The 20,340-nt window shown below is 49.9% G+C and overlaps 8 protein-coding genes across 8 annotated transcripts; 7 read left to right on the plus strand and 1 right to left on the minus strand.

Annotated features, from left to right (window-relative positions):
• Window positions 1-43: 43 nt before the first annotated feature.
• Window positions 44-3,556, plus strand: F5B22DRAFT_599259 (fungal-specific transcription factor domain-containing protein). The gene is made up of 7 exons (XM_047974438.1): window positions 44-473; window positions 739-1,034; window positions 1,085-1,629; window positions 1,686-1,959; window positions 2,022-2,194; window positions 2,265-2,433; window positions 2,489-3,556. The coding sequence occupies exons 1-7, from the start codon at window positions 280-282 to the stop codon at window positions 2,914-2,916; spliced, it is 2,079 nt and encodes a 692-aa protein (XP_047832554.1). The 5' UTR covers window positions 44-279; the 3' UTR covers window positions 2,917-3,556.
• Window positions 3,557-3,874: 318 nt separating this feature from the next.
• Window positions 3,875-6,615, plus strand: F5B22DRAFT_644757 (RHD3/Sey1; the record flags this gene model as incomplete). Its single annotated transcript, XM_047978480.1, has 4 exons — window positions 3,875-3,966; window positions 4,033-4,461; window positions 4,518-6,268; window positions 6,326-6,615. The coding sequence occupies 4 exons, from the start codon at window positions 3,875-3,877 to the stop codon at window positions 6,613-6,615; spliced, it is 2,562 nt and encodes an 853-aa protein (XP_047832555.1).
• Window positions 6,555-8,132, minus strand: F5B22DRAFT_63482 (ribonuclease H2 subunit A). Its single transcript, XM_047977041.1, has 2 exons — window positions 8,114-8,132; window positions 6,555-8,057 (listed from the first exon to the last, which is right to left on the minus strand). Exon 2 carries the CDS (start codon window positions 7,836-7,838, stop codon window positions 6,795-6,797), a length of 1,044 nt encoding a protein of 347 aa, XP_047832556.1. The 5' UTR covers window positions 7,839-8,057; window positions 8,114-8,132; the 3' UTR covers window positions 6,555-6,794.
• Window positions 8,133-8,273: 141 nt separating this feature from the next.
• On the plus strand, window positions 8,274-11,204 carry F5B22DRAFT_599264 (Mif2/CENP-C like-domain-containing protein). The gene is made up of 4 exons (XM_047974439.1): window positions 8,274-8,598; window positions 8,656-8,825; window positions 8,897-10,528; window positions 10,623-11,204. The coding sequence occupies exons 1-4, from the start codon at window positions 8,519-8,521 to the stop codon at window positions 10,724-10,726; spliced, it is 1,986 nt and encodes a 661-aa protein (XP_047832557.1). The 5' UTR covers window positions 8,274-8,518; the 3' UTR covers window positions 10,727-11,204.
• A 179-nt stretch (window positions 11,205-11,383) lies between these two features.
• Window positions 11,384-12,408, plus strand: F5B22DRAFT_599265 (uncharacterized protein). Its single transcript, XM_047974440.1, has one exon. It carries the CDS (start codon window positions 11,495-11,497, stop codon window positions 12,017-12,019), a length of 525 nt encoding a protein of 174 aa, XP_047832558.1. The 5' UTR covers window positions 11,384-11,494; the 3' UTR covers window positions 12,020-12,408.
• A 322-nt stretch (window positions 12,409-12,730) lies between these two features.
• On the plus strand, window positions 12,731-13,924 carry F5B22DRAFT_644761 (kinase-like domain-containing protein; the record flags this gene model as incomplete). Its single annotated transcript, XM_047978481.1, has 4 exons — window positions 12,731-12,891; window positions 12,969-13,237; window positions 13,289-13,512; window positions 13,571-13,924. 4 exons carry the CDS (start codon window positions 12,731-12,733, stop codon window positions 13,922-13,924), a joined length of 1,008 nt encoding a protein of 335 aa, XP_047832559.1.
• Window positions 13,925-15,216: 1,292 nt separating this feature from the next.
• On the plus strand, window positions 15,217-18,109 carry F5B22DRAFT_599271 (OPT oligopeptide transporter protein-domain-containing protein). The gene is made up of 5 exons (XM_047974441.1): window positions 15,217-15,744; window positions 15,873-15,994; window positions 16,049-17,532; window positions 17,593-17,705; window positions 17,775-18,109. Exons 1-5 carry the CDS (start codon window positions 15,352-15,354, stop codon window positions 17,847-17,849), a joined length of 2,187 nt encoding a protein of 728 aa, XP_047832560.1. The 5' UTR covers window positions 15,217-15,351; the 3' UTR covers window positions 17,850-18,109.
• On the plus strand, window positions 17,772-19,671 carry F5B22DRAFT_63549 (dienelactone hydrolase). Its single transcript, XM_047977153.1, has 7 exons — window positions 17,772-18,303; window positions 18,375-18,417; window positions 18,488-18,528; window positions 18,650-18,762; window positions 18,838-18,876; window positions 18,944-19,069; window positions 19,146-19,671. Exons 1-7 carry the CDS (start codon window positions 18,240-18,242, stop codon window positions 19,569-19,571), a joined length of 852 nt encoding a protein of 283 aa, XP_047832561.1. The 5' UTR covers window positions 17,772-18,239; the 3' UTR covers window positions 19,572-19,671.
• Window positions 19,672-20,340: the final 669 nt, after the last annotated feature.

Here is a 20,340-nt window from a genome sequence, read left to right on the forward strand (position 1 = left end):
ACGTATTGAATAAGCTGAGACCCTTTGATTGAAGACATTCGACGTGCCTTGTTTTCTTGGCACTAACGCTGATTACCAACTCACTTACGAAGTAGTCTAGTGGGAGGCAGTCTAGGGGCGCTTGACAGACATTGTACTATAATAGCTTGGCGATACCTAGACAATGTCGCCTACAGTAAGGCATCTCTTGTGCCAAGCCTATATTCGAGCATCAATCGCGCGAATCCATGTAATTAGCCTTAAGGCTTCATATCGCAGCATTATATTAATCACTTTGAGATGGACGCTCTCGATGCGCGGGATGATGAGGCTTTGACGAGCGGCAGCCGCCCTAAACGAACGGATAATGCGTGCAGAGGGTGTCGAGAACGCAAAGTCAAATGTAGTGGCACTCAGCCTTGCAGTACTTGTATCCGACGACATCAAGAATGTGTGTTTGAGCTAGAAGAGCGAAAGGTGTTCGTATCTAGACGGTGCGTTACTAGATCTCATGGCACTTTCCCTATAGCCTATTTGCGTTGTCACTGGGCTTTTGTTGCACGTCCTTCACATAGTCGAACGGTTCCTTGTCGCATTATCGGGCAATAGATCAGCTTCTTCGCAGTATAAGTATACTCACACTTCTGCCTTTAAGTCTACTTTATCTCTCACTGCCATGGCTACTGCCTTGCTAAATCAATCTCTTCAGCTGCTGTCAGCTAGATCTTTAAGGGCATTTCTGATGATTTAATGAATTAGATACCTTGCCGAACTAAAGCGAAAATCAACTTCTTCACAGGATAACAATGAAACATCTAGCAAACGAAGGCGTATTTCGCTGAACGACGGAGATCAAGAGCCGTCGTCTCGAGTCACGAGGGAACCAACCCCAATCGAATCAGTTCCCAGCGCTCCTCTCGCCAATGAGACCACTACTACGAACAAAAAATCTAGTAATGTCGACGAGCATGAGATCAGTAACACCTCCCCCAATATACGAAATCTATTGGCCAGCAGGCCGTCTGCCTTCATTACAGATGGAAGCGGAAAACGGCGTAAGTCAACTGATTCTTCCATCTACCTAGTATGATACTCATTCTCACAGGCTTCCTCGGCCCTACATCGACCTGGGGTTATAGTCAGCAGGTCATAAATTTGATTAAGAAGCATCTTAAGAACTCAGAAACACCAAGAATACCTCTTAATCCCGAGGGCCCAGAAGATATACTCCAGTGGCCATCCACTGGCGCGATTGGCCCGTTAAGTCTGAGCATGTTACCAACTCTGGACTTTGCCCTGCACTTAACAAGTACCGTAAAATTCCATCTCGGTCAGCTATACCATATATTTCATGAAAAGTCCTTCATCGCTGGCCTCCACAAGTTCTATGAGAACGGTCCCTATTCAGAGCCCTTGCCAGACGACCGGTTATGGTACGTCCAATTTCTCTTGATTATGGCGTTTGGACACGCTCTACTTTCTGGCTATGTCGGGCGGAAGCCAGCCGGCTCGGAGCTAGTGTCACGGGCGATCGAACTCATGCCTGATGCATTCGGATTGAATCAAGACCCGGTGTTAGCTACGGAGGTTCTGTGTTGCTTGGCTCTGTATCTCCAGTCTATCGACCACCGGAACAGCGCCTTTATTTATGTGAGTGCCCCGGGCTGGACTGAATTGCCTGAACGTATCCTAACTGGACCCCCAAGATCGGCCAAGCCATGAATATGGCGCTGAGCCAAGGTTTGCACCGTGAGCTTTTCGGCGACGAGTTTACTGCAGAGGATAAAAATCGGCATTATGGATTGTGGTGGACAATTTACATCTTAGACCGACGCTTCTCAACTCTCATGGGCGCGCCGAGTTCGATTCGGGATGAGGACATTACAGTTCCACTGCCCAACTTTGAGAGTGACTGTCATTTCATGAAGGCAATGAGCTTGCAGGTACCACTTGCAAGGCTACACGCACAGGTTCTAAGCAGTACGACATCTACATTCACTCCAATCTTACTCCTTAAGTACTCGCAGTTAACATCAGACTAGGTGTTTACAGTAGTGACACGTATCTTCGAGCTAGCTATCTGGCAAACACAAGGCAGGTCTTGAAGGGCATGGTTGATATCACCTCCAATTTGAAGGAAACTTTTGGGATGCAGTTTGACAACGATGGGCCGATTTCGAGGGCCTCCGCTTCACTTAATCTCTACTACCACCAGGTTTGTTATCCCGTATCCTTATTTTTCTCTTGGGGTATTAAGGCCAAAGCTGATGATTCTTATTTCATAGTGTATTGTTCTATCAACTCGACCATTGCTCCTATGTTCACTACGACGACTCCTCACGGGCGGTTCCATAGATATTACCGAACCAATCAAGGCTTTGTTACGAGCAGCTCAGGACTCTGCGGCGAGATCTCTGAGAATACTGACAGCGCTTCATTCACAACGTTTACTGGGTATGTTAAACCATTGTCGGATCAAATGGGTTTTGCGTACCTAATGACGAAGCAGAAAACTTCCTGCCGTTTGATCTAGAAAGCACATTCTCTTCCGCCTTCGTACTATCTTTAATGGCAGCCCTTCCCGCTTGCCCGCTCGAGGACACCACGGACGTCGACGCCAGTTTCTTCCTCCTGAACCAGATGGTCGCCAAAGGAAACGTCATCGCAGAGTTTCGGAGACAAGACCTGGAGCACCTGATTAACCTCTTGCACCTCGTAGGTACGGAAATGTCACAGCGGAGCTCGCTTGCTACGAATACGGCAGTGGCGATACCCCCGGTTTCTAGCAGCGCGGAATACGATCAAGCACTTCCTAGCCAACTTGACGATATGGGAACGTTTAACGATCTCTCGCCTGAGCAGATGCTATCTCTTGCTGGGCTACTTGAGTTGGACCCGACTTTTGACCATGTTGATGAGCAGTGGCTTTGGGCATGAGGCCGATATTTTAATACGCTATAGAGCCTGTCAAGCTAGTCGTAACAATGCATCAACACAGAGCAAAGGAGGAAGAACAGGTGTATTACTGGTTAAACAGAGCCGACATAGGAGACCTGTTGTAGAACCAGTTGTAAGTGTATTACTAGAAAATCATACATACATACATGGTGGCGGCTTGGAACGAGGTTATGCCACTCAAGCCCCGAGGTCTTCTGCCACCACACTGATTAACATCAAACCACTGGCATGACCGAAGCAGAGAAAGCCACATGTGGACATGGGATACTATCACGGGGTACGTGTGCTGAAAGCATTGGGGGCAGCCTTGTGACATCATGTTCAAGTAGCATGTGACGGCGACACCCGTCATTGGATGACCTGGCAGCTGCCCGACTACGTAGCTAACTCCCAAGTCGTCATAAAAAAAGGCACAAATTTAAGAACAGCTCAGAGAGTTTGGCGACATCTGCAGTGGCCAGTTGGTGTAGGCAGGTACAGATGCATGTACCTGATTATAATCTATTAGTGCTATGCAGTACCCCATACCTCTCCCCTGCTGACAGTAGTGTGCGCAAGGAGGTATCGGTACGCACGAATTGATACAGTAATGGATGCAGTACAGTGCGCCCACCCACCTATTCGGCGTATTTGGCATTCCATTTACCACACCAGCAGGGGATGTCCTTACCTCACCTCGCTTGTCATTGTGCATGCCTTTCTCAATTGGACCAGGTCAATATTACAGTACAAGTAGTGTTAATCTGTCCCTCCAGACCCTTACGCCACTGAAGCTTGTTGAGCTTTGCTGCTGCATCCCGAGCTCTGCGCCTTCAAAATACTGTCTCTGCGATGGCAACGGCTGCCCTCATCGTCTTCTGATTTACACCCACTCACCCACCCACCTGCCTGTTCTCAAGATTGCTGTAGCTTTGTCGTAGCTTGAACCGCCGCCAGAATGAACGGCCATTTTGCCGCAGTCGGCGATGCGCCCACCAAGGCGCAATATGACCATGGCGTTCAAGTCATTGACGAAGATAAAGAGTTCAAGTGCGCCGCCCGCCTTCTACTTCGTCGTCTATTCCGCTACTAACCATATGTGCGACAACTTAATAGCTCTAACCTGACTTCATACTTACAAGCCACCGAGGTTGCCGACGCCGGCTTCAACTACCACCTGATTTCTGTTTTCGGCTCCCAGTCGACCGGAAAGTCCACCCTACTAAATAACCTCTTCGGAACCAGCTTCAATGTCATGTCCGAGACGGAGCGCCGTCAGACTACCAAGGGAATATGGATGTCCAAAAATAAGACGGCCTCTATGACTGACAACATCCTCGTCATGGATGTTGAGGGTACCGATGGACGCGAGCGAGGCGAGGACCAGGACTTTGAGAGAAAGAGCGCACTGTTTGCTCTGGCGACCAGCGAGGTCCTAATCGTTAACATCTGGGAACACCAGGTTGGTCTATACCAGGGTGCTAACATGGGCCTCCTGAAGACTGTGTTCGAGGTCAATCTACAGCTATTCCTTAAGGACAGACAGTATGTTCTGGGAGGCAGGGAAAGAAACAAGATTCAGGTGCTGACACCTTAGCTAGGTCCACTCCAAGGTCCCTATTATTCTTTGTGATTCGTGATCACATCGGTAACACACCGCTAGCCAACCTTCGAAATACGCTAATCCAAGATCTTACGAAAATCTGGTCATCTATAGCGAAGCCACAGGGCCTAGAAAAAGCCCGCATTGAAGATTATTTTGATTTTGCTTTTGCTGCCCTACCGCATAAGATCCTACAGCCAGATAAGTTCACCGACGAGGTGAAGAAATTGGGTAAACGGTTCGTTCCTGGGAGCCGTAATTCAAAAACGCAACTAGAGCATGGAGAACAAGAACTCGACGGGGGCGTTTTCCTGGCTGAGTATCATCGGAGAATTCCGGCCGATGGTTTCTCTGTATACGCCGAAGGTGTTTGGGACCAGATTGTCAACAACAAAGATCTCGATCTCCCCACACAGCAGGAACTTCTTGCGCAATTCCGTTGCGATGAGATCTCTCGAGAGGTTTTGGTCTCATTTGATGCTGCTATCGTCCCGCTTGAGGAACAACAAGCCGAAGCTTCTCGCATTGGTAAGCCACTTGTGTTGGCAGACCTCGGCGGGACCGGAAAACAAACTAGGGAAAAATGCGTCAAGGCGTTTGAAACGCAAGCTAGTAGATATCACAAGGCGGTTTATGCTCGTAAACGCACGGAACTTGAAGGCAAGATCGATCAACGACTAAAAGCCCTATACCAGGGTCAGCTCACGGCAGCACACAAGTCCGGTGTATCCTCTTTTAGCGATGCTGTCTCTGGTGCTGTAAAAATTGGCCAAAAATCAGGAGCGGCCTACGAGTTTGCAGAGATTGTCGCTACCGAAAAGAAGAAGTGTTTGAGTCAATTCAAGACCGAGGTTCAGAATCTGGCTATTCCCGGTGTTGCGTGGACCAACTTTGACCCACAGCTTGCTCTTTTCGAAAAGGAACTTGATGAAGTTAGTGCCCGCTTGCGCAAAGAAGAGATGCGGAGACTTGCTACACGTGTTGAACGATGGGTCAAGTCACGGTTGGGCGATGCCGTAGGTCTTGAATTCAACAAGCTTGGATCAGGGAGAGGCGGATCCGGTGCGCCAGAGGAAGGTGAAAACCCGCCTACAGAGAAAGATTTGTGGGATCGCATTTGGAATGTCTTTATCTCCATCGTCAAAGAAGCTGAAACTCGCTTCACCGATCGAGCAAGGAGCTTTGAGGCAAGTGAGGCCGAAGTCGAGGTTGGACTTTGGCGCCTTAGACGCAAAAGTTGGGTTGCTTTGAGGGAAAAGGTCGACGAAGAAGTTATGGAGGGAAACATTCTGCTCAAGCTCCGCGAGAATTTCGAGGATAAGTTCAGATACGATGAAGCTGGAGTCCCACGGATATGGCGACCTGCCGATGACATTGAGGGTATCTACACCCGGGCACGGGAGTCAACTCTTACTCTCATTCCCCTTCTCTCCAGATTCCGACTCTCTACTACCTATGCCCCACCGGATCTGCCTGCCTTTGTCGGTCATCAGCCTCCTGGGGTGGAGCCTGAAGATGAAGATGACTTAGCTCCTATTGGCGGCATTGATGAAGAGGACGGCAAGAGTCTCGAAGAAGAAATGACGGTTTTGAGCGAAGGCAAGCGACAAGATCTAGTGGTGCGGTTCAAGAAGATGGCCGATGGTGTATACGTCGAGGCTAAACGAAGTGCTATTGGCGGAATTACTCAAGTGCCATTGTATTTCTATGGCGTATTGCTAGCGCTGGGTTGGAACGAGTTATTGACCGGTAAGTTTGGAGCTGTTAAAAGCGAGCCGCGCCTTTCTTTTTACTGACGTTGTCTAGTCCTACGCAACCCCATTCTCTTCTTGCTCCTTATCATCATAGCTGGAGGAACCTATGTCGCCTACAACTTGAATTTGCTGGGCCCAATGATGCAGATGAGCAGCGCGGCTTGGAACCAAGCTATCGAAATTGGAAAGCAGCGACTTCGGGAGTTTCTGGAGAACAATGAGACGGCTCGTCAGGCTATCGCCATGCCCGCTCGGGAAAACAGCTCAATCAGTCTGGACACCCTGGATAGCCGTGGCAAGAAGGCCCGCCCGGCTGCGAATGATGATGATGACGATTTCTAATTAGAGCACGAATGTACGCATAGGTTCGGATTGCATATGAGGGTATGATGCAGAATCATAGTATACACATGTAATGTTGATGTCAGGGACGACCGCTTAAAAGCCAGACTGTCCATAATGCCAGAAGTACAGTACCATATGTCCAAACGCCATGATAAATGCAAAAGTTTATGTACCAATCAAAATGCTTCCAGCCCGGCCGGAGTCCCAAACCATGTGCCGAGCTCGTCGGCGTCCTTTTCCCTATCGCCGCTGGCGGCGAAGAAATCTGTCAAGCGACTTGTGGACTCATCATCGTCGGCGGGCCATTCCACTTTGACACCACCTTTCGCTTCTAGCATATCCTTCGCCGTACCCCAACTAAATCTGCACTCTGGCCCCCAGCCAAAGATGGGATGCATATTCTGTTTCAACCAGGCTACGCACCGCGCGTCGGACGGATATCCGGAACCCCAGGATAGAACCTCGGCTGCCTCGTCTCCATCCGCATTTTGCTCCTTGCCATTCTTCACCCAGGCTTCGTAAAGGACCTCGAGCGCGGCGTCGCGCGTGACTTTGGCGCAGACACTGGCCGCACTGACACAGGGATACAAGCTATCGGCCTTCTTGGCCACGGTGATCTTGACGGTGGGGAAGACGCTCTCGAGACGCTTCTGGTAGGTCGCGGGCTGGCCGATGGTGTCGACGTAGATCTCGCGGACGTTGACGCCGCGCGCCATGACGCCCTGGATCAGGGCCGCCGTGGCGTCCATGGCCTGCGCGTTGAGATTGTACGTGGCGCCCCCGGGCCGCATCATGTTCGCGCCGATGTCGCGCGCCGACAGGCTCGAGATGGCCCAGCCGCATGTCTCGTGCAGATCTGTGTCCGCTGTGCAGAGGGACCCCATAAGCGAGGAGCGGACGGCTGGCGTCAGGACCTTGGAGTCGTCGAAGTGGTGTGTTTCTTTTAACAGGGGCTCCGATTGTGGGATCGGCAGGTAGAAGACGCCGTAGACCATCGGCCCGAGCACGGGGCCGCGGCCGGCCTCGTCGACGCCGAGGACGCAGGGTACGCCTGTTGATGAGTCGGACTCGTTGGCTGCGAGGGATGGGGGCACGGGCGAGAAGTGCGTGTATGATTCGCCGCGGATTGTCGTGCCGTGGTGGATGGATGGTGGCACGAATACGTCGGGTACGGGCGTCTCGAGGGCAATATTGCCCTCGTCCATTTGTGTGTCTTCCATGATTTTGCTGTGTCTCGTCTCGCCTTTGGCTTGGTTTTGCTGTAATTTACTATGTGGTGGTGGGGTGTTGGGAGAAGGTAGGTAGGGGGTTTCTTCTTTCCTAGACAGCTCAATTTGATTCTATTTTCCACAATTGAAGGCTCGAGACCTCCGGCCTATATCTCAGTGTCAAAGTACAGTGTAGAAAGTAAGGCTGTGTCATTTATATCGTGGTTGATGCTATGTATTCTAGGTCAAGATACTAGTTAATAGGTAGGGGTAGGTGGCTGACCCACCTGAAATCTGTAGGGCGATGTCTAGCGGGCAGTTATAGTGAACGCGTCGCCCAAATTCTTAGGCGCGTCTCTAAAGACTGCCAAATGTGGAAGTAGCGTCCCGCTGTACGGACAAGGCCAATTAACAGCCCGAAAAGGGAGACAAGTAAACAAGGCCGCTGGGTGCTCTGTGTACATTGCCATCCCACCCACTGAATGGATTGCGGCATTCATTCATCATCCTCCCCACCAGCTACACATTCACCTAAGCCTTGCCATTGTGAACCACACACGATTTGGTGTATTCTTAGCCTGTGTCGGTGTTCGTTGCTGTTGAGAACATTCAGTATAGTTTCTGAACACCCAAGCTTTAGGCGCTAGCTTTGCGACAGATCAGAGCGAACACAATCTTCAGCGCAAGCAGCCATGGCGCCTCGCGGCTCAGTGCAGCGCCGGCAAACCCAGTCGCAGAACGAGCATGTATTTGCTCTAGGCAAAGTCGGAAGGTAACTAGATTATGCGCATCTTCCTTGTGACCTGCCAAGTTGACCATGGTGAACTAGGAAAACGGGAATCACAATACCAGACAATGGCCGACGCGACGAACATGGCTTTGAGGAGCTGGACAATCTATTCTCTTCGCCCGATAGAGAACTGCTAGATGCGACTAATGGCCGGAATCCCGCAGTATCAGAGGACGAACAGGATGAGCAGGACATGGAAATTGATGACGGTAGGTGGTGAATCGCAATGGAGCAAGATGCAAACAGTGCATATGAACTGACTGGGCTTATGTTGGTACAGGCTCAGAACTTGGTCCAGCGACAACACGCAAACTTCAACAAAGCCGGCCGTCCCTTCCACGCGCTCGATCACCCATCAAGACAAATCTCAAGTCACCTGCTCGCCATAATCCTCATCTACAGCCTACATCTTCACCAACAAGAGGGACCATTGTCACAGAGCGTGAACGAAGCCCCAAGCCAGAGGTGAAACGCAGACTGGATTTCTCAAAGAGTTCACAAGACCAAACAATGGCTGCTAGTAGTCAAGCTAAGGCCACCACCAATGGCCACCACAAAGTGCGAAAGATTATCCCTGCGCAACCCAGCCGTTCTACCGAGCAGTCTATCTTCTCTTCTGATCCTCCCAATCATATTGAAGATGAACCTGAAGAGGAGGAGGATGAAGATGAGCATCTAGAATTGCTTGATGCCGGTGCGGTTGATGATGGAGGTTATGTAGAGGATGATCTCCCCGAAGAACCTGAGGAGGAAGTTGAGGAGGAAGAGGAGGCTCCTATCGTCCAAGAGACTAAATCCGCAAATAAATCAAAACCTCCCCCAGGGCGTAGAGGGCGTAAGCCTAAAACTACCGTAGAAAAGGGGAATGACGAGCCAGTGGATACCTCATTGGATGATGCCCAAGTGGAAGCGGCCGAAGAGGATGAAGAGCCTGTAAAGAAGAGAAAAGGTCGGCCAAAGGCCACTTCCAAGCCAGAGAGAGAGGCAGCCTCCCCCGCTGACCCTAACCCTCCACCTAAAGCCTCCAAACGTGGGAGAAAGGCAAGAACTTCTACGGAAGATGTCGAGGACGACAGTGCTGAATTAAGGGACGCAAAGCGCCAGAAGACGTCGGCAAAAGCCGTCAAAGCTGAGAAGGGCCCTGCATCAAAATCCGCGCCAGTTAAGGAGAAGAGCAAACCGGGACGAAAGCGGAAATCTTCAGGCGTCAGCGTTGATTCGCCCGTGATTCAGCATGGTCCGCCACTCCCCAAGAGTCGTGGCCTTGTGACTCTACGGCGCGAAGAAACTGCCGCCATGAGGACAACGCGATCTGGTCGGGCTTCATTTAAGCCACTTGAATGGTGGAAGGGCGACCATATTGAATATGATGAAGATCAAGAAAATCTTTTTGAAGACTCTGGCAAACGACACTTTAAAATGCGCAGCGTGAAGGGTGTCGTACGCGCAGAAGAGAGCGAAGAGCCGGGAACCAGGCGTCGTGGACGACCCGCAACTGGACGAAAACCAGGGCGACGACCACCAACTGTGGTAGAAGAAGAAGTAGAACGCGATGACTGGGAATTCGACCCCGGACGTGTGGCAGGCGAAGTGGTCTTATGGCAGCCAGAACACGAGCTCGAACCACCAGAGGAAGATGACCAGGTTGAGATCGAGATAGAAGAATTAGCCATCTCGGAACAGGCCATTCAACTCAAAGATATCAAGGACGCAACGTTCAAATTCGCAAAGACGCTCACGCTGCCGTTCTTCGGCGCCGGTGTCGTGGACTTACCCCCGGGCGCCGAGAAAAGGACCAAGAACACACGCATGAGACATATGGTCTTCTTCGTGCACACCGGCAACGTCCAGGTGACTATTGCCCAGACAGAATTCGGCATCGCCAATGGTGGCATGTTCTTCGTACCTAGAGGTTCGTCTTACCTCCCCATGTTGTCTACTTACGCTTCTGCGTTTCAGTTGGCATTTGATATCAAGAATGAAAAGCTAACGAAAACCCCGTGTAGGAAATACTTATTCAATCCTTAATGAAACGGACCGGCCTGCGCGGATTTTCTTCGCGCAAGGCTGTGAGATTCTCAGTCCGCTTGCCGCTGAGGGGGAGGCTTAGGAAGACCAACTTTGAGTGGCACGAGATAAACTACGAGAGCTTTGTGATTGCGTGTCTGAACGAGTCCAACCTGGACAATACGATGTATGAAGAAAACTTTGAGCTCAGCTTTACTGTCTGGAACACGCTTTTGAGATGATGTCTGTTGTCTGCAGCTTGATGTATAACTACTTTACGAAGCTGTTCAATGCGAATCGTAGACAGGGGGTTGTATCAAGAGTCACGAGGCTTAGTAACTGCCTTCCTTTCATACATGATCTGCCCCATGTCCTCTTCTTCGTGGTGGACATGCTCTTTGCTGTGTTGAGCTGCTGCTTGTGGCTTTTGAAGTTATGTTATGAATACTTGATACCAATTTAGCAATGTGGAATTCAAATTTATTCTCAACACTGGTCTAGGATTTATTCTTAGTTTAGTTTAGTGATGAGTACTGATTTAACATGTGGTGTAAGCATAATATCACCAAGCTTATGATGACTATATAACCATAGTATGATCACCTATGTAACTGTGGTATAATTGAATGACATTGTTTGTTAGAATTAAGAGAGGGCAGGAGTACATTGGGAGGTACTTTGGTCCAGGCAACCTTGCGCCTTCCCTTTCACTTTTTGAAGTTATATTTTCCACAGGTATTTATTCTCTCGCAAGCCCACCATCTGGGATTTCCTCTTCTTCTCCCACTCACCCACCCACACGCACCCAATCTCCCGCATCACCAACATCACGGGTCAGCACAAGAGAGGGTGGGCTCCCAGTCATATCATCATGGAGCCTGAGATGAGAGAAGAGGATCGGGTCTTTGAGAATTTGCCAGTCGAAATTCCACAACATGATATATTGGCCTTCCCTCGCCTGGTGGTGGGAGAAGGGAAGCTCGGCTACATACGCAGAGGCCTTGATTGTTTCTGCTGTTTGGAGTTTATACCAACGGGAGAAGAAGTCCTCAAACTGCCGTGCGGCCACTGGTTTCACACCGAATGCATTTGTACCTGGGCAATGACGGGTGCAAGCTGCCCTAACTGTCACCGGGATTTTCGCGAGCCTCTGCTGGACTTTGTCCACCAACCTAGGGAACAAGAAGAGGATGATACCGCTTCATCCGGCAGTCGGATTGCTATTAGCCCACATGAAAGCCCCGCCCCCTACACGTCGCCGACAAGAACACATCGCCCTCCAGATCCCCCCCCCCCCATGTCCTCCCGCGCGAGTACGACTATCCGTGCCGGTCTATCAGAACATTTAGAGTCTGTACATGAGGAGAACAGGCTCATTAGGAGGAACAAATTCTGAGCCTTCAAATTCAAGGTCCAATTACTGTTCGAGTCCCGGGGAGTATCCGCAGAGGAATTGGCTCAGCTACAGGCACTATTCGAAGAGCAGGAAGAGAATATGCAGTCCGCACAGCAAAAGCATTTACAGGACATGAAAGATACCTTCCAGATGTTTGGAGTATGAGTTTGTATTGGGTCATTTTTGACAAGTGTGTATACGTTGCCTTCAACAGCTTGGGAATTAGCTAGATACATCACCGACTGAAAGAAGTCTGCCATATCCGTCTGTAGGAAGAAGACATCGCAGACATAGGTAATGAACGAAGACAGACGCCTATTTAAAAGCTCATCCCTACGCCACATTTGATAGCGCTCGCCATGTCCTCGGTGTGATTGTGATGATTCATTTGCCTCATTTAGAATTATAAGCTACACTATATAACAGCACAGGTAGGTGCATGAGCTATCCCACATTGATGGGGTTATTACCATTTATCATGCACTTCACCCAACATAAATTTTTACCCAGCAAAACCACCATCCATCCACATCATCTCTCTACTTGAGCAGGTACTTTGCCATGGGACCCCGCGCAGTCCCATTATCTGCGCGGACGCTTCATCTCCATCTTCCGTCACTTTCACAGTTCTCTGTTCTCCCTTCACTCCCTCTTTCTCGGGCACAAAACTCGCCTCGAAAGGTAACACACTGTTTCTATCGATTTGTCAGCATGTCTTCAGCCTTTATCCCCACTTCTACGTCCGCCATCGGACAGCAGCCCTTGCCCAGGGGATTGCAACTCAAGTCATCTCTGGACAAGTGCTATATCATTGACGAAGTGCTTTCGGAGCGACCTGCCGCTGGGAGGATTTGGTGTGTATACCGCGCGACGTAGGTTGACCCTTTCCTTGAGATCTGTCCAGTGCATGGCCAGAAGGCGGCAAATCCTAACTACCTCCCGATTTCAGACATGATGGGAAGCAGTTTATTCTCAAGGATATCATCCCAGGCGACTTCGACTATATTATTTCGCTACAGAAACACGTCGAGCGCTCTCGCCATGTCCGAACAGCTGTGGATAGCATTCCTGAGCGGCATATGTTCGTCTTCCCCTTTCTCGAAAAAGGACTGCTCCATGTCGACACCGCAGCTCTTTCTTCGGTCGCCAAAAAGGCCATCATAAGGGATGCTCTTACCGGTCTCGCTGATCTACACGACGAGCACATCATCCATACCGGTCAGTGCCTCCCTTACAAGGTTGTGACATGTGTGCTAACATAGTTCACAGATATCAAACCTACAAACATCATGATGGATGCTTTCAAACAGCAAAATGGTAACATTGAATGGTGCAACGTCCAGATCACCGACCTGGAAGCTGCGGTGATACTTCCGCCCAAAGCCAAGGGCCTCACAGACCGCTTGTCAGGGAATCACTTCTGGCGAAGCCCGGAGGCTTGGGCTCGGGGAATCCAGAACACCCCATCAGACATCTACTCCTTTGCCATCGTGGTGAGTTCTTCCATGGGCAGAAAACACAGCATACGGATGCTGAATGGCAGGCACTCAGGCAATATTCACGTGGACAGGGAGCATGGTGTTCTTTTCAGACAAGGCAAACCGTGCTTACCCCGAGGAGCAGGCGAAGCTGATACTCAGCCGCCACCTGTCCTACTTCGCCAGCGACGAGGAGGATTTCGAAGGCTTTATTGCTTATCACCAGGGAGAAGATAATCCGTTTGTCGAGCGTATTAAGGAACTTTGCAAAACTTTCACCGAGGAGAAGCCGAGGCTGCCCTTTGGGAGGTGGCAGCAGGTGGACCCCCAGTTCAGGGATCTCGTCTGCAAGATGACCTGCATGGATCCTTTGCGAAGGATCACGGCGCGGAAGGCGTTGCAGCACCCTTGGTTTGCTGCAGAATAGGAGGCCTGGTACAGCTGTTCGCAAGCGAGCGCTGTCACTGCGTACAATAGTTGGAGTGAACCTCATAGCACCATAAGTCACATCCAGCCCAAGACGAATAAGCACATTATTCAACTAATGCGTCATCCACGCCTTCCTGTTCGCTGGTGTTAATTCTTATCCTCTCAGGGGACTCAATCGGATGTAAATTAATTATCCTAGTTATTTAAGGCCTACTAACGCAATCCACAAGTCAGTGTCGCACTTTTTAACATTTTCTATTCTTCTCTGTTCATTTATACATTTCTAACTAACAACCACATGCCTCGTAAATTCTAGTGAAGCTATTCTGCAGCTAGCAGTTCAGGCTAAAAAAACGCGACCCTGATATTTCTTTTTGCAAGCTTGCTGTAACGATCCTCACTATAGAGTGTCGTATCGTTAGCACTTAGCTGCAGAGGCGACTTACTGGCTGAGATTCGCAAGGCAGGATGCCTTCGGGTTGTTGTTCTGACGTGGTAAATCTGAGTATGAACTGTGCAATTGTCACTGAGTGTCGTTAGGAGATTACTCCCCTATCATAGTCTGGTTCCGAGAACTGGCTATAGTTTTTTAGATTGAATAGTGAAGTAAGGACCGACTGACTAGCTACATAGGAAATGCTTCTCATTATATAGACCGTCCTTCCTTCACTCCTGTGTCTAGGCTCACCATCCTCACTGTCCCTGGTTGGCTCACTCCCGAAGTGAGTCCTGTGTGCCGAGTGAGCCCCGTGAGTCGAGTGCATTTATCACGTGACCCCTTCTTGACTGTTGGCTCGCCACAGTCCAATCCTCAACCCCTTACTGGGCTGTTCGTTCGCTTGGTCTCGCCGACAGGTCACTTCGTCTGTTGGTTCGTAACACTTGCTAAGATCTATCTTGTCTGTGCGCATACCCTCTAGCGAAGATTTGATGGTATACAACCATAATACATCACGAACCAAGCATGTCGAAATCCTACGATGTCTGAAGAGAATACTATTGCCTGACGTATAATTGAACTATAGTCGGGAGCGTTTCCGCCCCGGCTTCTATATATTGAAGATACCTACAACCCACAATGGCCATACCCTGACAGTTATGCAGCTAGGCTTGCGCAAAAGCGGGGCCAGCTCAGGCTCGCCTCAGGCTAGGCTCTGGCTAAAAGCGGCGTGGCTCAGGGTGGCATCCCGTTTGGGGACATCACCTGTGGTAAAACCTATCTGTGGCTGGCGAGGTACTCGTGACGATCGCATGGGTCTATCATCTCTCCTTCTCTTTCTTCATATCCTCATATATATATATATATATATATATCATCACGATATCTTATAATTTGAAGTGCTTTGCGTTGGTTCATGAGCTCTTTTAGTAGTTAGTACCGGTAGTACATGTCGAGCCATATTGGCGTGAACCGCGGCCGTCGTCATGGCTCCCGATAGAGGATTGACCGTGTTAGAGCCCATACCAGATGATGACCTCCAAGTCGAGCACGATGCCGAGCGGATGAGACCGCCGACGGCCTCCGGGGAGGCTGATCTGCCTGTCAAGTTCCTTCCCGAGGGCCGTCATTTTACCATTCGAGGCGTCGTCGTTGGCTTGCTCGTCGGTCTTGTCATCGTCTTCTCCAACATGTACTTCGGCCTCCAAACTGGCTGGGTTAGCATGATGACCATGCCTGCGAGTCTGTTGGGTTTCGGCATCTTCCGTACCCTCTCGCGCAATTTGAGCTTCCCATTCACGCCCGTTGAGAACGTCCTGGTGCAATCTGTCGCCGGTGGTATGGCTATTATGCCGCTTGGTTGTGGCTTTGTCGGCGTGGTGAGTCCCATCCCGAACCTTCCGAACCCGCGACTAGTCTTGTTGAGAAGCGAGACCGGATGTGATGAGGATCTATGTGTTGTTCCATATGAAAAAAATGACAGCTTGCTAACTTATACTCGATATAGCTACCGGCTATGGAATACTTGTTGAAGCCCTCTGAGCAGGGTCCCATCACTCTCAGCATGGGCAAGCTGATCATCTGGTCCCTTGGTCTTTGTTACTTTGGAGTCGTGTTTGCAGTCCCCTTGTAAGTTGATCTTCTCTTATGAAATTACAACAGCTCACTGACTATTCATAACAGGCGACGACAAGTCATCATAAGAGAACAACTGAAATTTCCAAGTGGTTTCAGCACGGCAGTGCTGATCGGCGTCTTGCATGGCAAAGGAGGCACTCAGAGCAGCGGAGCGTTGGACTCGTCCAAAGCCGCTACATTCGGAAGCCTAGCGCTGGAGAATCAACCCCTTTTCGAGTCCGAAGATGCAACTGAAGAGCATTGCGCGTCCTCCGCAAAGAAGCAGACCTGGGCTGCTAACATAAGGCTATTGCTGATTACGTTTGGTATCTCGGGCATCTATACACTGTGCACATACTTCTTTCCAATCCTGCGCAATCTTCCTATATTCGGCACTGTCGCGGCCGAGACTTGGCTGTGGACCCTCAACCCCAGTTTCGCTTACATCGGCCAGGGTATCATCATGGGACCAGCTACCACCATCCATATGCTGCTAGGCGCGGTAATCGGATGGGGTGTCTTATCACCACTGGCGAAAAGTCGGGGTTGGGCACCTGGACCAATTAACGACTGGGAGTCCGGGAGCAAAGGGTGGATTGTCTGGACCTCGCTGGCCATCATGTTAGCAGATGCGGTCATTAGTCTTGGTCACGTCGCCTTGCGCCCTCTGTTTGAATATGGGCCGGCGTTACTTATATCACTGAAGCGAAAATATGACCGCGGTGGCTTGCAAGGTCTTTTCCGACGCCGTCCTAGTGGATATACGGCTGTTGCTAACGACGAAGCCATTGATAGCCGACATTCGACGTCTAGCAGAGGCGGACCAGGTAGTGTGTCAAATTCACATCATGAACACGTAGACCGAAGGGTTTGGGACCACGATGATGCCCCTCCAGAACAGTTGGTGGGCACAAAAACCGTTAGCATTGGTCTAGTTCTCTCGGTTCTCTTCTGCATCGGCAGCATTCATATCACTTTCGGAGAATTGGTGCCGTTATATGGTACCATCATCGCAGTATTCATGGCCATGGTACTGTCTATAATGGGTGTACGTGCGCTGGGCGAGACGGACTTGAATCCGGTATCGGGCATCAGCAAGATTGCGCAGCTCTTCTTCGCGCTCATCATACCACAAACCAACAAAGCCAGCGTGCTCATCAATCTCATTGCCGGTGCTGTCTCAGAAGCTGGGGCTCTGCAGGCGGGAGACCTAATGCAGGACCTCAAGACGGGGCACCTCCTGGGTGCAGCTCCGAAGGCCCAGTTTTGGGGTCAGATCATTGGTGCTACGGTTGGAGCTGTAGTCAGTGCGTGGATTTACAGGCTCTATACGGCCGTGTACGAGGTCCCTGGCGACTTATTCCAGGTACCCACTGCGTTCGTATGGATCTTTACGGCGAGACTCGTCACGGGCAAGGGGTTGCCGTTCATGGCACGTGAGTTTGCGATGGGGGCTGCTCTCATATTCGCTGTCTTTACAGTCCTGAGGATTAAAGGCATGGGGAGGAAGTGGCACGCATACATCCCCGGAGGCATTGCCGTTGCAGTTGGTAAGTGAACTTGGCTGTGAACCGCGTTTGGGGTCGTCACCGGACTGACTGGTGTGATAGGCATGTACAATGTTCCCTCGTTTACCCTGGCGAGGACCATTGGTGGGTTGATGAACTGGTATTGGAGAGTGCGTCTCGGGAAGGATGACACACCCCTCATTGTGTTGGCATCTGTGAGTAAATCCCTTGGAGTTTGAAACAGTCACAACGTCGTCGTACTTTTATGCTAACCGTCATGATAGGGCTTCATTCTAGGCGAAGGGTTCTTGAGCATCGTCAATCTGATTTTACAGAGTTCCCAGGTGCCTCACTTATAAGCACTTGCTGTACTGAAGTAGGTATATATAAATGGTATTACGCATGTCTAGTGTTGTGGTTTGGGATAGGTAGAACAATATCTACGATACCTCCTAGTATAAGCTTCGTCGTGGTATCACGCAAGCCCCATATTTGGCCCCTCTCAAGCCCCTCACACAACCAAACTTACAGTGGGAGAATCGCACCACTATGGTGGGGTAAAACCCGAGGCAACAATTGCCCTTTTAATCCATTCCTACCTATATATATATACTTACCTAGGTATATACAAATGCATATATCTCTGGACTCGGAGATATACAGGTAGGCTGCGTGTGCCATTGACTCTGCTCGACTGCCTTGATATTGTCAACCAAATCTTGTCAAACCAGGAACAAGCCATCTCGAAGATGCTGATCAAAGAAAGCTTTGTCGATGTTGTGACGAAGGCGGATGGGAAAGATGGATCCATGAGTATGTCATGTCATGTCATGTCATGTTCGTCTGAACTCGATCCAGAACATGGTCAACTAAGTAGAGAATAGGGATATTTGTCTTCCACCCGACCGTCCCTCAATATCCAGAGGCGTAAGTATTCACAATAATAACCATTCGTACTGTAGAAGACACGTGCAGTGACTAACGCGCAGTGCTACAGACGCTTCCCAGGTGTCGTGTTGTTCAGCGAAATCTATCAAGGTGCGTGCGTTCTTGCCAAGCTACCCTGATTAACATACAGCTCAAACCAAGCATATGATCTGGATATGGCATATGGCCCAGATGCTCTATCTATATCACCTGCTAACGGCTCAATAACCAGTAACCGGCCCCGTTGAGCGGTTCGCTCGTCAGATAGCTGGGCAAGGGTACATCGTTGCGGCGCCCTCGTCATATCATGATTTCGTCGGGCCTGAGGCGTTGGCATACGACGTAGTACGATAATACCCCGAATCTTGTCATGATTTATTCCCTGGTAATGGTGACTTGCCAACCGTTGACTTTGTATAGCCGGGAACAGACCTGGGGAATGCGCTGAAAATAAAAAAGGTAAGGCCTGCAGTGTTGCATTGCAGATGCCTCACCTGAGAATTTGCTTTTACTTACATTTTGACAGACCCTCCACTCATATGATGAGGACTCCTCCAAGGTGGTTGATTACTTGCTCAGCCTGCCAACTTGCTCTGGGCGGATAGGCAGCACAGGCATGTGTTTAGGTGGCCATCTCACCTTGCGCGCTACTGTAATATCTCCCTTCCTATGACCCGCGGCTGTTGGATATCCATCACAAAGCCTTGCTGACTCTATGCACCTTACAGCTTGACCCCCGAATCAGTGCCTGCGTCGCGTACTTTGCTACTGATGTGCACTCCCGCACATTGGGCCCTTATGAAGCGGCCAACATGTCAGCCGAAGCACCGCCAGATAGTCACCATACAATCGACAGACTCAAAGAGATCAAGGGAGAGGTTGCGATGATATGGGGTATCAAAGACACACATGTCCCGGACGCTGGACGTGATCTTATCCGGCTTAAGTTGCGAGAGGCTGGCACCGTGTTCAGCTTCTACGAGTTCGCATGGTCGCAACACGCTTTCATCCGTGACGAGCTCAGCAAAGGCCGCTACGATCCGGCCATCACCAAAATTTGCTTTGAGGTGCTACTGGAATTGTTTGGAAGAGTCTTGAAAACAGACTTGGGACCGCGTGACACGAACCCTGAAAAGATTGAGCACGTCTGCTAAACTAGATGTAGCCAGTAGCTTGGACTGTTTTCTCGTGTGTTCCGGAATACCTAGTTGAGAGTAAAAACACATACAACGAGACACGGGGGAAAACTTGATTCAACCGTTCCATTTTGTTCCCCATACGATCCACATAGCTCTATCGAACTGACTGACACGTCTTATTTTTCTCCGCCTAACCTACGTAACTACACCGAGTATCAAGACTCTACTACTATGTAGAAGCTTGTGCGACATGACTCTTGTCGACGATGAAAGACATTGGTAGACTGTTTGTGATTCGTCTCCGTTTGCCTCCTTGATGTACAACTAAATCTCCAGTTACCTAACCAACGAGAGTGGGAAAGGAGTCTAAGCAAAAGCGGTAGATGCGCTAACCCCGGTTCGTCAAGCGCTGCAAAACTTGAGATCGAACGCACTTTGATCGAAGCCTCCCAGTATGTACATGTACCTAGGCACTTACATATGCTGAGCGAGGTGCCTGCATGTGGCGGTACAGTATGTACAGGGAGATACACATAGACCAATGAAACATCGCCTAGGTACATCATGTCACAACCATCTTGCGGGTCCCTCGAAATCTTGATCAGACTACTTCGATAACAGATAAGAAAACAAGGCCGATCATGAAAAAAATCTCGATGACAGCTGTAGATGGCATGGCACAGAATAATGCCGCGCTATTGTTTGCCCGGATACTGATGTTCATATGAGCAGAATGTGATGCTGCGACTAGGTAGGTACCTCCTGTACGAGTCCGAGTGACTTG

The sequence above is a fragment of the Xylaria bambusicola genome (assembly GCF_022495145.1).
Source record: "Xylaria bambusicola strain CBS 139988 unplaced genomic scaffold F5B22scaffold_12, whole genome shotgun sequence".
NCBI lineage: Eukaryota > Fungi > Ascomycota > Sordariomycetes > Xylariales > Xylariaceae > Xylaria > Xylaria bambusicola.